The following is a 17,824-nucleotide window of genomic DNA, read 5'->3' as shown; positions in this document are numbered from 1 at the left end:
CCATCACCTTGCCTACTTTCTACACCCCCCCACATCCTTCTAAGGAAGGGGAGTAACTCTACCTTCTGGACCCAAAAAAGAGCATTGGCATTCTACCTTGATCATACAAAACAGTTCCAGGTGGATGATCAACTCTTTGTCAGTTATGTGGGTGCCAAGAAAGGTTGGGCAGTGCAAAAGCAGACGATCTCCAGATGGGTCGATCTCTGCATTAAAATCTGCTACACGCTGTCCAAGAAGCAACCCCTTGAGGGTTTGTGTGATCATTCTACCCGATTTAAAGCTGCAACCACTGCATTAGTATTTGGACTTCTAGTCCTTGACATCTGTCCTGCGGAAGCATGGGCATCTCTGCACACATTTACTAAACACTACAGCCTGGACAGTCAGGTCTGTGGGGATGGGCACTTTGCCCATTTGGTCCTGCGGGACTTTCTATTATGAACTTAGTTCGCAGACCCACCTCCGGGGATGGTGTTGCTTGGGTATCTATTCTAAGGTAAGGAATCTGCAATTAGACGTCTCTATCAGATGGACAAGTTACTTACCTTCGGTAACGCCTCATCTGGTAGATACAATATCTAGTTGCAGATTCCTTACCCACCCACCTTTCATCCCTGTTTTGAGAACTGATTTCTAGGGGCAGGGAATCCGCTCTCAGGGCTTTAGTTTTGATGCACCAGTGGTCAGTGTTCTTTATGGCTCTGCTCTTCTGGCTTGAAAAGTTGTGAAAAGAAATTGACATCAGCGCAATGGGGTTGGCGCCTATAAAGGACCCACGGCGTCGCGGATGACGTTGCAGACTGACTTTGAGCTGATGAACGCCACCTAGAGGTGAGCAGGAGTACTGCTCTAGAAAATTCTCTGGATCCAGACTGACGCCTGGAGTGAATTCTAAGGTAAGGAATCTACAACTAGATATTGGCTCTACCAGATAAGGTGTTACCGAAGGTAAGTAACTTGTCCTTTGAGGGACTCGCGCGACCCACTTCAACCCAACCGTCCAGATATACAAATATTTTTTAATGCTAATTACTCAAACTATTGAATGGATTTACAGCAAATCACAAAAAGCAAACTTTCTGGACCACGATCTTGCTTCCTGCCAAATTCGGAATAATGCTGTTCAGCAGGTTTTGCTGCAGTGTTGTCATAATAAAAAAAAATACGAATGTCTATAGAAAGTTATGGGGATTTCACGTTTTGGGACCCACCTTTTTTTGTCTGTCCCCGCTGGACGGATCACCTTGCATTCACAAACTTTAAAAAACAAAAAAAAACAAAGAGCGTTTCTTGAAGGTTTTATCAAACGGTGCTAAAGTTATTAACAAAACAATAAAACAAAAAAACATTTCTTATGGAAATGCTGAGCTAACTATAACTACCCACGGGGGGGATATATATAATTATATATATTTATATATTTATATTTATTTATATATATATATATATTTATATATATATATATATATATATATATATATATATATATATATATATATATATATATATATATATATATGCAGCAATCTCCCTTTGTTTACAATTTATTACAAACAGTCTTGCCCTTAGAGGAGAAACGATGAGCAGAAATATAAAAGAAAATGCTTAACTCCTCATCTTCAGTACATTTCTTAGTGTCCATATCTGATGCAGATCCTCTGCTCTTGTGAATAGTGATTGCTTTAGTGACCCCCCCATTAGATGGATGTGGTAATGAGCTTTTTTTAGATGGGAAATAATACATTTAGTGTCCCAATCTGAGTAACTGTGTGGTCAAATTTTTCATAGGATTACACAGTGCTGGTTTACCTTAAGCAGCGCAGTCAGTCAGATTTTACATTTTTTTTAAATATCACAAGTTTCTAATGTTGGGCTTATGACGTGTCCCCTTTAGATGTGATTTTTACAGAGTGGTAATAGATAAGAAAGAGGTGGGAATTTGTGGTCGGAACTGTTGGTGACAGTCTCTTGATTGCAACATCTTGTCTGCTGTCTTTTTTAACTTGGTTTCACACATTAATGTTTCATCCCTTTTGTCATTATGGAGTAGAGCTGTTCCATAACTGTCATCTTACTGTGATGATTGCATAGAGTGCAGGCTGTTTTCACACTGTTTCAGCAGATGTAAGAATTAAACATCTAATAGCGTTTGTTGAAAAAACAAAATGCCTCTGTTGAAGGAACTTGCTTGGTTTCTAAATAGGAACCGATTTACAAACTATGGAACAGGTCTGTTTTGCAGAAATGTACTCTTTTGCAGGCAGTCCCCCAATATATTTCCTTATCTCCTTTTAAATATACAGGTCTAGAAAGTTTAATATTCTGGGAACCAACACGAAGGTCATGAACATGGAAGAGTCCAACAATGGCAGTCTGTCTGCAGAATTCAAACATCTGGTGGGTATCTAGAGCAGGCCACGCCAGAGGTCTGTTAAGCTCCTGTAATGAGCAGGCAGCTCTATATTGTGCGCTTGCTGCATTACATTCTTGTTAGCTCGCCACATTGCTTTCTTCTTGTAAGGACACCAGTCTACCGTAAACGATTCCAGGATTTCTTGGAAGCCTAGTTTTCAGTTTATATTAACAAGTTTTATGTAATTTGAGTTTAATGGAATGTAACTAACGGTACTGTGTGAGTGACTTTACTCCATGTTGCTTGTTTTCACTGCATGCTTATTTTTTCCTAAGTGGTAGTTTGCTCCCAGCGTATTTTTACTGTATTCTGCCCCACACGGTGCGCATCACATGCAACTAGGCGAGGTTTGCGGTTATGTCTCCCATCTGTCTGACTGTTTTTTCTTGGGGTGTGTGCGTTGTAGCTCTTATGTTATGACCAGCTAAATCATCTGATTTTGGGTGTGCATACATTTTTATAAATCATGCTTGCCTATTAAATCAATTGTATGCTTCTGTATTAGTTGTCCATGTTTGCTATTTTACATGCCTTTACCGACCAATAGTTAATTCATGGATCACATGTTCATTGCTCTTCATTTTTGGCTACTGATGTATGTTCGTACCTAGACCTCTAGTCCTTGTTACATTTTATTGTATTTTCCCTTTTCGTGTCCGAGCCTTTCTCTAAGGTGCAGTTTATTTCCTTTTCGGTTACAAATGACCTTCTGTTTTATGTCCACTTTTAAGTCTCAAGACAGAATTTTTCTTCTTTGTTTTTATAGACCTTGCGAGAGCAGAGATGTGGCAATGGAGGCAGAGCCAACTGTGATGTAAGTCAGTGTGGGTTTAGAGTTGATTTACACTGGAAAACACAGATTTATTTTGTCATTAACTTAAATGTAATTGTAATTGCCAAGATAGCCGCATTTAGAAAATCTCAAACCGTTTATGTTATTGTCACAATCATGTCCCTCAAAGGGTGCAGGACAAAAATCTGAGTTATGAGATGGAGAGACCGCTCATTCTTCTTGAACTATTACTATTTCCCCTGCTCAGGAAGTGAAAACCTAGAAGGGAAGGAAGTGTGTCAGAGCTAAGACTGGTTCTGAGAAGAGAATGGGGGGTGGTTGTGTGTGTGTGTGTGTGTGTGTGTGTGTGTGTGTGTGTGTGTGTGTGTGTGTGTGTGTAGTGTGTGGTGTGTAGTGTGTAGTGTGTAGTGTGTGTGTAGTGTGTGTGTAGTGTGTGTGTGTGTACTATTTGAGTGCTGGGAAGGGTTCTCCCACTCCTACGAACAACCAGGGGATTGAACTGAACAAGCACCGAAGAGCGATTCTTTGCAAAGACCGCAAAAGATAATTTCCTTGGATACATAGCTGATGGTAACTCCCAGGTGGAAACAAGGGTAAGAACACTTTCCAAGAAAGCGCAGTCCTCATGGCTCTGGATGATACTCATACTTTCTCCACTACCTTTTCTCTGTTGCTTAAAGTCTGATGGAAAAAAAGTAAGCCCCAGTACCAAAAATAAATGAGTGCACATCGCAGACAGCCACCTTCACCAATTAAACACTGGGAGCATGAATGGGTTCTCAACAACAATGTTTTGAGCTATATCTGGGGACATCTGCAAATAATAATCTTTGCAGTGGCTGAAAATGCAATGTGCTAAGACTTTGCATCTCGATTTGAGGAAATAGTAATGCTGGAGAATTCCTTTTTAATCTCGTCAGTTGGTTGAAAGCATTCCTGTACGCCTCCTTTCCACTACGTCTACTGAAGTTGATAATCAAATTAAAGCAAAATGGAGCAGAACAAAGAGAGATGCAATTTGTCCCAGATGGGAAGATAGTGGTGATTCACCAATCTACTTCATCTATCAAAGATTAATGATGAAGAAGCATATGTTCGATGGCATCTGTCGCTGTAGATACACATGTTGTGCATAGCCCGCCATCTGGTGTTGGGTCGCAGTGTTACAAGTTGTTTTTCTTCGAAGAAGTCTTTCGAGTCACGGGACCGAGGGACTCCTCCTCTTTGTCTCCATTGCGCATGGGCGTCGACTCCATCTTCGATTGTTTTCTTTCCGCCATCGGGTTCGGACGTGTTCCTTTCGCTCTGGGTTTCGGAACGGAAAGTTAGCTCAAAATCGGAAAATTACGTCGGTATTGTTGCGTTCGGGATCGGGTTAGATAGCATCGACATCGCATCGATACGATAACATCTCCGTTGCCCTTCGGGGTAGTTTTCGATCCCCTGTCGGGGCCTGGTCGGCCCGACCGCGTGTGACATCGACGCTGATGGAACGGACCCCGTTCCGTTTCTGTCCTAAATGCCACAACAAATACCCATATACAGACCAACATTCGGTCTGTAACCTGTGCCTGTCGCCCGAGCACAGGGAAGAAACTTGTGAGGCCTGTCGTGCGTTCCGGTCCCGAAAAACGCTCCGTGACCGCCGAGCCAGAAGACTGCAAATGGCGTCCACGCCGACAGGACACCAAGGTTTCGAGGAACAAGAAGAAGTAGAAGCCTTCTCGATCCATGAATCGGACTCTGACGAATTCGACGACCATGAAACAGTGAGTAAGACGTCGAAGATAGCACATAAGAAAACTAACAAGGCCCAGGGGACGCCACTGCCGTCAGGCCATGGCTCAACCCATAAACTCGGTGACCGACCATCGGCACCAAAGAAGGCCGAAATAGTGCCGAGATCGTCCGACTCGGGTCGAGACACAGGCACCCAGCCATCTCGGGACCGAGATAGTGCTGCCGGCAAAGATCGACGCCGAGATAGCGGAGCCGAAGCTGCTCGACGCAGAGACAGCGGCACCGAGGAGGATCGACGCCGAGAGGGGCCGGCTCCGAAAAAGAGGAAAGTCGCCTCGGAGCCGAAAAAGAGCGTGGACATGGTTTTGGTGCCAAAGGAGACTGGAGTTCCAACAAGAACAAACACCACAAACAAAACTGGTGAAGAAGGTAACTCCGCCACCCTCTCCTCCACCTGTGGCTACCATTTCACCAGCACAGACTCCGTCACATTCACCGGCTCACACCACCTTAAGCCAAGGTGACCAGGACCAAGATGCTTTGGACTTATACGACGCCCCAGTGTCGGACAACAGTCCTGAGGCGTATCCTACAAAGCCCTCACCACCAGAAGACAGCACAGCATATTCACAAGTGGTGGCTAGAGCAGCAGAGTTCCACAACGTGTCTCTACACTCGGAGCCTGTCGAAGATGACTTCCTCTTCAACACCCTCTCTTCCACACATAGCACCTACCAAAGCCTGCCTATGCTCCCAGGAATGCTAAGGCACGCAAAGGACATATTCAAAGAGCCTGTCAAAAGTAGGGCAATAACACCGAGGGTAGAAAAAAAATATAAAGCACCTCCCTCAGACCCAGCTTTCATCACCTCACAACTGCCACCAGATTCGGTTGTGGTAGGGGCGGCTCGCAAGAGAGCAAACTCCCACACATCGGGCGATGCACCTCCCCAGATAAGGAGAGCCGAAAGTTTGATGCAGCCGGTAAAAGGGTCGCAGTACAGGCTGTAAACCAGTGGCGCATCGCAAACTCTCAAGCGCTCCTAGCGCGATATGACAGAGCCCACTGGGATGAGATGCAACACCTCATTGAGCATCTACCCACAGAACTACAAAAGAGGGCGAAACAAGTGGTTGAGGAGGGCCAAAACATCTCCAATAACCAGATACGCTCCTCTATGGACGCAGCGGACACAGCAGCAAGAACGGTTAACACGGCAGTAACCATCCGAAGGCACGCGTGACTACGAACATCTGGTTTTAAACCAGAGATACAGCAGGCGGTGCTCAATATGCCATTCAATGAGCAACAATTGTTCGGACCTGAAGTGGACACGGCAATTGAGAAGCTAAAAAAGGACACTGACACTGCAAAAGCCATGGGTGCACTCTACTCCCCGCAGAGCAGAGGCACTTTCAACACCTTCCGCAAGACAACCTTTAGAGGGGGGGTTTCGGGGTCAATCCACACAACCCAGTACCTCACAGTCAACACCGTCCACCTACCAGGGACAGTACCAAAGGGGAGGTTTTCGGGGCCAATACAGAGGGGGACAATTCCCTAGAAGCAGGGGAAAATTTCAAGGCCCCAAAACACCTACAAACAAACAGTGACTCACACGTCACTCATCCCCTCCACACAACACCAGTGGGGGGAAGAATAAGTCAGTATTACCAAGAGAGGGAAAACATAACAACAGACACTTGGGTCTTGGCAATTATCCAACATGGTTATTGCATAGAATTTCTACAAATCCCTCCAAACATACCACCAAAGGCACAAAATATATCAAAACAACATTCGGACCTCCTAGAAATAGAAGTTCAAGCATTACTGCAAAAGAACGCAATAGAACTGGTACCAGATACACAAACAAATACAGGGGTTTACTCACTGTACTTTCTAATACCAAAGAAGGACAAAACACTGAGACAATCCTAGACCTCAGAACACTAAACACATACATCAAATCAGAACACTTTCACATGGTCACGCTACAGGAAGTGTTTCCATTGCTAAAGCAACAAGATTACATGACAGCCTTAGATCTCAAAGACGCGTATTTCCACATACCAATACATCCGTCGCACAGGAAATACCTAAGGTTCGTATTCAAAGGAATACATTACCAATTCAAAGTATTGCCCTTCGGTTTAACAACTGCACCAAGAGTCTTCACAAAGTGCCTAGCAGTAGTGGCTGCACACATCAGAAGGCAGCAAATACACGTATTCCCGTATCTAGACGACTGGCTAATCAAGACCGACTCACTGACAAGGTGCTCACACCACACAGATCAGGTCATACAAACCCTCTACAAACTCGGTTTCACCATCAACTAAGCAAAATCACACATTCTGCCGTGCAAGGTACAACAATACCTAGGAGCCACAATAGATACAACAAAGGGAATAGCCACTCCAAGTCCACAAAGGGTTCAAAATTTCCAAAAGATTATACAACGCATGTACCCAACACAAAAAATACAGGCGAAGATGATATTACAACTACTAGGCATGATGTCCTCATGCATAGCCATTGTCCCACACGCAAGGTTGCACATGCGGCCCTTACAACAGTGCCTAGCATCACAATGGTCTCAAGCACAGGGTCAGCTTCTAGATCTGGTGTTGATAGACCGCCTAACATACCTCTCGCTTCTATGGTGGAACAGCATAAACTTAAACAAAGGGCGGCCTTTCCAAGACCCAGTGCCACAATACGTGATAACAACAGATGCTTCCATGACAGGGTGGGGAGCACACCTCAATCACCACAGCATACAAGGACAATGGGACGTACATCAAAGAGAGCTGCATATAAATCACCTCGAACTACTAGCAGTTTTCCAAGCATTTCAACCAATCATAACTCACAAATACATTCTTGTCAAAACGGACAACATGACAACAATGTATTATCTAAACAAACAGGGGGGGACACACTCGACACAGCTGTGCCTGCTGGCACAAAAAATATGGCAATGGGCAATTCACAACCACATTCGCCTAATAGCACAGTTTATTCCAGGGATCCAGAATCAACTTGCAGACAATCTCTCTCGAGATCACCAACAGGTCCACGAGTGGGAAATTCACCCCCAAATTCTAAACACTTACTTCAAACGTTGGGGAACACCTCAAATAGACTTATTTGCAACAAAGGAGAACGCAAAATTCCAAAACTTCGCATCCAGATACCCACACAGGCAGTCTCAAGGCAATGCCCTATGGATGAACTGGTCAGGGATATTTGCGTACGCTTTTCCCCCTCTCCCTCTCCTTCCATATCTAGTAAACAAATTGAGTCAAAACAGACTCAAACTCATACTGATAGCACCAACGTGGGCAAGGCAACCATGGTACACAACACTGCTAGACCTATCAGTAGTACCCCACGTCAAGTTGCCCAACAGGCCAGATCTGTTAACGCAACACAAACAACAGATCAGGCATCCAAACCCAGCATCGCTGAATCTAGCAATCTGGCTCCTGAAATCCTAGAATTCGGACACTTAAACCTCACACAAGAATGTATGGAAGTCATAAAGCAAGCCAGAAGACCATCCACTAGACACTGCTATGCAAGCAAATAGAAAAGGTTTGTTTGCTACTGCCATCAGAATCAAATTCAACCATTACACGCATCTCCAAAAGATGTAGTGGGTTACTTACTACACTTACAAAAATCAAACCTGGCCTTCTCTTCCATTAAAATACACCTAGCAGCAAAATCTGCATACCTGCAGATTACCCATTCAACTTCACTATTTAGGATACCTGTCATTAAAGCGTTTATGGAAGGCCTCAAAAGAATTATACCACCAAGGACACCACCCGTTCCTTCATGGAACCTCAACATCGTCTTAACAAGACTCATGGGTCCACCCTTTGAACCTATGCACTCTTGCGAAATACAATTCCTAACCTGGAAAGTTGCATTTCTCATCGCCATCACATCTCTAAGAAGAGTAAGTGAAATTCAGGCGTTTACAATACAAGAACCTTTTATCCAACTACACAAAAATAAAGTAGTCCTAAGGACCAATCCTAAATTTTTGCCAAAGGTTATTTCACTGTTCCACCTAAATCAAACGGTAGAGCTACCAGTGTTCTTCCCACAGCCAGATTCCATAGCTGAAAGGGCACTACATACATTAGACGTCAAAAGAGCACTAATGTACTACATCGACAGGACTAAACACATCAGAAAAACTAAACAACTGTTTATTGCATTTCAAAAACCTCACGCAGGAAACCCAATATCGAAACAGGGTATAGCCAGATGGATAGTTAAGTGCATCCAAATCTGCTACCTTAAAGCAAAAAGACAACTGCCCATTACACCAAGGGCACACTCAACTAGAAAGAAAGGCGCTACCATGGCCTTCCTAGGGAATATTCCAATGCACGAAATATGTAAGGCAGCCACATGGTCTACGCCTCACACATTTACCAAGCACTACTGTGTAGACGTGCTATCAGCACAACAAGCCACAGTAGGTCAAGCCGTACTAAGAACCTTATTTCAGACTACTTCCACTCCTACAGGCTGAGCCACCGCTTTTGGGGAGATAACTGCTTACTAGTCTATGCACAACATGTGTATCTACAGCGACAGATGCCATCAAACTGAAAATGTCACTTACCCAGTGTACATCTGTTCGTGGCATCAGTCGCTGAAGATTCACATGTGCCCACCCACCTCCCCGGGAGCCTGTAGCCGTTTGGAAGTTAGCTTCAACTTTGTACATTTGTAAATATATTAAATCTTAGATAGGTACATACTTATTCACTCCATTGCATGGGCACTATTACTAACAAACAACTCCTACCTCACCCTCTGCGGGGAAAACAATCGAAGATGGAGTCGACGCCCATGCGCAATGGAGACAAAGAGGAGGAGTCCCTCGGTCCCGTGACTCGAAAGACTTCTTCGAAGAAAAACAACTTGTAACACTCCGACCCAACACCAGATGGCGGGCTATGCACAACATGTGAATCTTCAGCGACTGATGCCACGAACAGATGTACACTGGGTAAGTGACATTTTCATTATAAAGTGCAACAATGCCCAAAAAGAGTTTCCTAGCGCTGCCACAACTTATTAAAACATCCAGATCTTTAAACCTTAACAAGATTTTAGGTGGTTAGCTTCAGAGCAAAGACGGATAGGTAGGATGTTCCAGAGTTTTGGAGTGAAATAAAAAAAATGCGGTCTTGCCTGTATGGGTGTCAGAGATGTGAGGGATGTCTAGTAGTTAATCACCAGTAGACCTTAAGGCTCGACAGAGACTTCTAGATGCGGATTCCTTACCTTTGAATTTCCCCCAGGCCTCAAACTGGATTTGGAGAATTTTGTGAGTAGTAACACTGCGAGCTATCAGGTGGCGTTGATTGCCGGGCCGGCTATGAAGCTACGTTACCTATATAGACACCACCACGGAGTGCTGACGTCACTTCTTTTCTTTTCTCTGTCAGCAGGCGCTGATCTGAAGATAGCTACCCCTCAGGCATTTTTTGACTGGCTTTTTTCATCTTTTTGTCAATGTTTTTCTTCAAGTGTTCTACTCCTGGTGCATCGAGGCTATAAACCAGAAAGACCAGCTTCAAGCCCTGTGGATCTTGTCATCAGCCGATTGACACCCAAGGATCCAGTTCTTGATCCGGACCAACATGGGTAGCGCCATTCCCAGTGTAATCCCCGACACAGAACTAGATGAGCGTTGATTCCAATGCTGGCAGGAGCCTTGCCTCCTAGGTCGGATTCTGAGCCCCTTTCTTATGGGTTAGCAGGCCTCAAAAAATCATAAAATTATTACTAGACCTCCAGGCAAAGTAACTCGACAAACTACTTGATGACAACTGTACTGTACTTGACCCATAAATGGGTCTCAAATTGTGTGATCCGAGGCAAATTTTTTTGTTTACAGAGTTGCCGTTTTCTTCTTTGTCACATATGAATATACCTTCAAATATGTGAGCTCAGCATTACTGCTGTATTAAAAACTTCTTTGTTTGATTAAATAGACTAAACGTTTGCTCCTTGTGTAAAAAGAATTTAGCCCACATATAGGGGTTACATGATCCATTACTTGACTCTTAGTTTACTAATAGCAGTGCTACCTAGGGCAGAAGTGCTTCCAGGTTTTTGTTTAAACACTCACTTTTAATAAATATATTACTAAAGCATGATGTGGTCGCACATTGTCATTTAAAGACAGAAAATTTCCAAGAAATGTCCAAAAACCTTCCCACTAAATTGCAGCTTAACTGATAAAACTATATACTGTATTAACAATCTGTGAAATTTCAGAAAACATATTTGTTCTTTGTACATCACCAAATAGTGTTTTGATTAAAATATTTTTTTTCATCACACAAAAGTACAAAAAATGGGCTTTCACCACTACGGAAATATATTTTGAAATGGTTTGTACAATTGTCTTAGATATTTAAATGTTGTGTTTTGGGGAAAACCTGACAAAATCCTGGAACTCTGCAGTCAGAAGGAACATGAATTGTAAGACAAACTGACTTTTGACCTCTGTCTCTGAACACAGAGCAAATGTGACAGGATTAAGATTTAGAGGCCTCTTTATTGCTCTTTCACTTTGTGGCTGAACAGAACACCTGTTCTTTGTCAACTCGCAGAAGGGGCAAGTAGGTCCTAAAACTAGCGTGACCTCATAAAATATGACTCGTCATAGCGAGTGGGCAAGTAGATTTTTCGAGGCCTGGGTTAGGTTACGGGGATGAATGGGAGGGGTCACCGGACCCTTTAGAATACCTACTCTATTAAGAACAACCTATGGACTGGCGTACAGACCTGGTTGAAGCCAGCGGACTGGATACTTTGCCAGATACTGGCATGCTTTCTTCCCCTCCCGTGGCTACAGACAAGGGAGCTTCCTACTCTATGGTGGTTAAGAAGACAGCTGAGGTCCTGGACCTTGAATGTCCTACTGGGTACCTGGTCCAAACCCAGCACGGGTGCTTCTGTGAAAAGGATAATTGCCTGCTGTCATCACCCCGCTCCAGGGGACCCAAGTTTTCTGATGTAACACCCCACCCCTAAGAGCTTGGTTATCCAAACCTCTACCTCTGAGGGCACTTTCCCGTCCACTCCCCTCGATAGGGACTCCAAAAGGTTGGGCATACTTGAGAAAAAGATGTTTTCTTCTGCCAACCTTGCACTGCGGTCCATGAACACCACATGCTTTTTGGGCTGTTATTCCCACACACTGTGGGACACGGTTGAGCAACTGCTGCCCTAGGTCCAGGAGGAGGCCTGGGTAGTACTCTCTCAGGCTGTTGCCGATGGGAGAGACGCAGCAAAGTGCACAGTCTGTTGCGGACAGGATACGAACAACTCACTAGGCTTCACACCTGGCTGAGGACGTCTGGCTTTTCGGGGGATATCCAAGCTACCTTGATGGACATGCTCTTTGATGGCATCCATCTCTTAGGAGACAAGGCAGACTTTGCACTTGAGCACTTCAAGGATTGTCGGGCTATGGCCAGGTCCTTAGAGTGGCCCCACACCCCCACTCCCCAGTCTGCCTTGCACCCCTTTCGTGGCTACCAAAGAGGAGGTCAGCGTCCATTCCCAGTCAGCAGCTGTGCTGCACATGCTGCCCAGCCTCTGCATGGCCCTGGGTGCAAGATCCACTGTCCTCGTGAATCAAGTGGCCATTGGCCTGAAGAGTCTGCCACCCCATTCCCTAACCCCCCCTTCCCCAGCAGCCTCTAAGCCTTCCTAGTCTGATTCTCTCCCACCTTAGGCCTGTTGGAGGCATGATTTGCCATCACCTGCTCTACTGGCAATCCATCATTTCAGGCAGGTGGTTTGTGTAGATAGTCCGAAGGGGCTGCTCCCTCCCTTTTGAGACTACCTCTCCATTCATGACACCATCCTACGATCGCATGACTGAAGGCCATTTGTCCCTTTGCGTGGAAGTTACGGTTCTCTTTGCTATGGGAGCCATATAAAGTGTTCCCGTGCCAGAAGTAGGTTGTGGTTGCGATTCCCGCTACTTTCTACCCAAAAAGGTCAAGGGCCTCTGCCCTATCCTAGTCTTTGGTCCCTCGATCTCCTCCTCTAAAAGGAGAATTTCAGGGTGCTCACTCTGGCTCAGGTTCCATCTGTCCTGGCCCCAGGAGACTGGATGGTAGGCCACAACCACTTTCAGTTCACCATGTTCCCCTTTGGCCTTACCAGTGCCCTCGGGTGTTCACCAAGGTTGTAGCTCATCTGTGCAGATTTGTGGTTTCAGTCTTCTATCCCGACAAATGCGGGCTCGACCCAGGCTGTCATCTTCCAACTCCAGACTACGGCAACACCTCCTTCATTCGCTGGGGTTCACTATGATTGTGCCAAAGCCACACCCGACTCCCTCTCAGATGCTCCCTTTAATCGGGGCTGTTATGGACACAGTGCAGTTTGAGCCTATCCTCCCGATCAGATCTGACAGATGCATCACTCCTGGGATGGGGCAGCTATCTGGGAGAGGGAGAGATCAGAGGCATCTGGTCTCCAGCAGAATCCGGAGTCCTCATCACCCTGTTGGAGCTGCGTGCGAGCCAACTAGAATTAAAAGCATTTCTTCTCTCAAGGGAAATATGGTGAAGGTGTTCACGGACAACATTACCGCCATGTGGTACTGCAACAAGCAGGGTGGGGTGGGATTGTGCACCCTTTTCCAAGAGGCTCTGTTCCTCTGGATGTGCATGGAACAGCAGGGCATATGCCTGGTGCTTCGGCATCTGGCAGAACTTCTAAATGCCAGAGGAGACAAACTCAGCGAATAATGTCTAGCGGTTTACAAATGGTGTCTTCATCCAGAGGTGGTTTTGGAGAAAATAAACCCTTGGTTAGATCTGTTTGCCTCTGCAGAGAACACACATTGTCAGCAGTTTTGTGCTTTGGAGTTTCCAAGGCGGCAATCGCTTGGAGACCCTTTTTGTAATGAGTGGAACTCAGGCCTTCTGTACCCCTTTCTGCCCATAGCACTTCTGTCCAGAGTTCTCAAGAAGATCAAGAACAACCAGGCTTAAGTAATCCTTGTGGCTCCGGATTGGGCTTGGAAAGTCTGGTATCCCAAGCTGCTGAGCATGTCCATCGATTCGCCGATTAGACTGCCTCTTCGGGGGGATATTCTGTTGCAACAGAAGGGGAGTGTTCTACACCCGAACCTCTCCACTCTCCGTCTTCTTGCTTGGAGATTGAGCGGCAACAGTTGACAGGTTTTGACCTTCCTCCTGAAGTCCGTAACGTAATCTTGACAGCCAGGTGTCCCTCCACCAAAACGGTATACGCCTGTCGGAAGACATTTGTAGCAAGGTGCACAGACAAGTCTGTTGACCCCTTTCCTGCCCCTCTCTCTGAAGCCCTGTTCATGCTTTTGCTGGCCCAGCAGGGCTCTGGTATGGACACTCTTACAGGTTATTTCTTTGCTATTTTTGAGTTTCCCTTATCATCCTTCTTTGTTTAAGTCCCCTATTGTGCATTGGTTCCTCAAAGGTCTTACACATCTTTTTCCTCAACCCCCATTTATTATGCCCCATTGGGATCTGAATTTGTTTTTGGCATTTCTGATGTGTTCTCCTTTTGAGCCTCTCTGCAATTGTCCTCTTATGCTTCTCACTTTAAAAACAGACTTCCTTGTGGCTATTACATCTTCCCCAAGGGTGAGTGAGCTACAGGAATTGTCATCTAAGCCGCCCTACCTTTCCATCTATCCTGACCAAGTGGTGCTTTGCACTAGGGCCTCCTTTCTGCCAAACGTGGTTACGATCTTTCATGTAGGCCAATTTGTCACCCTGTCTACTTTTTATGCACCCTCACATCCTTCTAAGGAAGAGGAGAAACTTCACAGCCTGGACCCAAAAAAGAGCATTGGCATTCTACCTTGAGCGTACAAAAGAGTCCTGGGTGGATGATCAACTCTTTATCGGTTCTGTGGGTGCGAAGAAAGTTTGGCCAGTGCAAAAGCAGACAACCTCCAGATGGGTCGTTCACTGTATTATGATCTGCTACTCACTGGCCAAGAAGCAACTCCCTGAGGGTTTGCGTGCTCATTCTACCCGAGCTAATGCTGTGACAACTCCTTTAACATGTGGAATTCTAGTCCTTGACATCTGTCAGGCGGCAACGTGGGCATCTCTGCACACGTTTACCAAACACTGCTGCCTGGACGGTCAGGTCTGTGGGGACAGGAACTTTGCCCATTCAGTCCTGCAGGGCTTTCTAGTATGAACTTAGTTCATGCACCGGGAATGGTATTGTTTTTGGTGTATATCCAAAGGTATGGAATCTGCAACTAGGAGTCTCTCTCAGAGGAACAATTTACTTACCTTCGGTAATGCCTTATCTGGTAGGGACAATATGTAGTTGCAGATTTGTTACCGACCCACACATTCTCCCCGCTCTGCGAACTGATTTCTAGGGGGATGGACTCTCCTTTCAGGGCCTTAGTTTTGAGGCACCCGTAGTCAGTTTCTTTATGATTCTGCTCTTCTGGTGTGCAGCGGTGTGAAAAGAAACTGAAGTCAGCGCGCTGGGGTGGTGCCTTTATAGGAACCGCAACATCATGCCCAATGACAGACGCATGGCCGATTGACGCCACCTGATGGCGCGGAGGAGTAATGCTCACAAAATTCTCCACCTCTAGTCTGACGCCTGAGGGAAATTCAAAGGTAAGGAATCTGCAACTAGATAAGGCATTACCAAAGGCAAGTAACTTGTTCTTCCAGCATCAAAGGGCCTGGCTTGTATACAAAAAAAAAATAATCTCTCCAGGTTGTACACAAAAACAAGTAGAATTGGTAGCCAGTGTAGAGCCCTCCAGCCCCCTGTTACTGAGCCGACATGAGGGAGAGCCAGAAGTATTCTGATAGCAAAATTCTGGATGAGTTGTAATCGCTATGGAATTTTATTAGGAGGCCCAAATGCAAAGCATTACAATAATGTTAGGTGACAAAATTATTGCTTGAACCACTGCATGCTGGGCCTCATTAGGCAGGAAGGAGAAAACTTTACAGAGCATGTAAAAACAAGAAGCTGTAATGACTTCAGTTTGTTTCTCTAAAGCTAGAGCCATATTTATAAATACTCCAAGATTTTTAACCGACTCCAAAAGGGTAGGAGGTTCTCCCAGCTCTGATTGACACTAATGAGGGCCAAAAAGCGTGGTTTAGTCTTTGTTTAATTGCAGGGAATTCCTACTTCTCCAAGGAGCTGCTGACTGTAGACGTGCATATAAATTGGAAGTTATTGCCAATATGTCTGCCGCTCAGACTAACATGTGGGTGTTGGTGTATGACATTAAAGGGAATTTAAAGTTCTGGATTGGTTTCGCCAAGTGCCACAAGTAGATGTTGACCTGAGCGAAGACCCTTATGGAACACTGCAAGGCAGCGGCCTTCATTTAGAGCAGAAGGTTGATAAGATCACAGTTGTACCCTCTTATTGCCTTTTTAATGCTTTCATGGAAATAACAAGTCTCTTACAAAGGACGTGTGTCCAGTAGTGTCGAAGGCTGCGGCGAGATTGAGTAAGACTAGAGCAGTGCTTACACCCTTGTCGAGCAGCTTTCAGATGTTGCCTAGAACCACAAGTAAGGCAGTGTTTGTGCCGTGAAGATGATGAAAACCCCCTGGGACACAATCTGATGTTATTAGCCTTAATGAAGAAGAGAGTGGGATGTTAACACACTTTTCCAGGACCTTGTCTATGACAGGAGAAGCCACACATGAGATTGCCATTTATACGGAGTCAGAACCCAAGGCAAAATTTTACATTGCAGCAGGGTATCTTTGAGCTTAACAGCGTGGCTCCTGAATTCGCCTAGGGCAGCCATCTGAATCTGTCTCCGAAATGCGTGAACATCATGCAAGGCACTAAAAGACCATTTACAAGGTTATCATGAGCCGTGAAGTGAAAAATGTTCTGCCTTTGATGTATATGGAGTCCAGCTGATCCAACTTTGTCAATAGAATACAATATCCATAAAAAGTCACACAGCAGCTATTAAAGCATATTGCTTCTCAGTATCAATCATATATATTTCTTGAAGACATCTTGCCCCTCCATGAGAATTGAAGATAGTGTTAGCTTTGCTGACCGATCCCTTTTAGAAACCTATGTATACATTTGATCTGCAACACTTGCTGTGGAAAGCTGTTTTTCTCATAGTTACTGTCAGTATTCAGTGTGATTGTAATTAGAGTTCTAACCAGTAAAGAGCTTCATACAGTCTTGCAGAACACTAAGGTGTTCCCCAGAATCCACCCTTTTTTAATGATCATATTAAATAGTGTAGAGTGCATTGTTCCCAAGTCTCACTTCTCCTGCAAAGGGGTGTCTCCAGGCTTTAAATGTTAAAGAGAAACTGTTTTTTTTTATTTTGTAAGTTTTGAAGATTACACAGTTATCTAAAAGGGACTCCAGTTGCTAAAACTCCTGCACAGACAACAAAGTTTTGATAGCTTTTCTACTGGGTAGATGGTATTAGATTAGCCTTGGCTACAAGTAATCCGTACATAGCCTCCGATTCTTCAGAAGGACCAAAGTAAAACAGAGCCCATTTAAGCTGAACCTATTTTTTATGAAAGCTAAGCTCTATCCATAAATAGCTTTGTGACAAGCTCTTGATCTAGTTTGCTTGGCTTTTAGAATCTAGTAAATCTGTTGAAGATGGTTTGTAACGAAAGCTCAGTTGGGAAGGCTGAGAAGAAGCCTAGATGACATTGTCTATCAACTACAGTTTCCTGCATTGGTAATAAGGGAGACCAACATAAAGAAATTGGCTGTAGTTGAGGCAGTTGGCAATCACAACCCATGTAACTGAAATAAGAGCAGGGTGGAATAAGAT

General features: G+C 44.8%; 1 protein-coding gene across 5 annotated transcripts in view; it reads left to right on the top strand.

The window, feature by feature from the left end:
* Window positions 1–17,824, top strand: part of STAT3 (signal transducer and activator of transcription 3) — a 408,239-nt gene that overhangs the window by 282,031 nt on the left and 108,384 nt on the right. For all 5 annotated transcript variants that reach the window (XM_069237699.1, XM_069237698.1, XM_069237700.1 and 2 more), the window contains exons 13-14: window positions 2,307–2,400; window positions 3,183–3,230. In XM_069237699.1, coding sequence (XP_069093800.1) covers window positions 2,307–2,400; window positions 3,183–3,230 — 142 coding nt within the window. The remainder of the gene's footprint in view (window positions 1–2,306; window positions 2,401–3,182; window positions 3,231–17,824) is intronic.

Source organism: Pleurodeles waltl, chromosome 6, assembly GCF_031143425.1.
Source record: "Pleurodeles waltl isolate 20211129_DDA chromosome 6, aPleWal1.hap1.20221129, whole genome shotgun sequence".
NCBI lineage: Eukaryota > Metazoa > Chordata > Amphibia > Caudata > Salamandridae > Pleurodeles > Pleurodeles waltl.
Note: the sequence above shows the minus strand (reverse complement) of the source record. Positions and strands in the feature narration are given on the sequence as shown.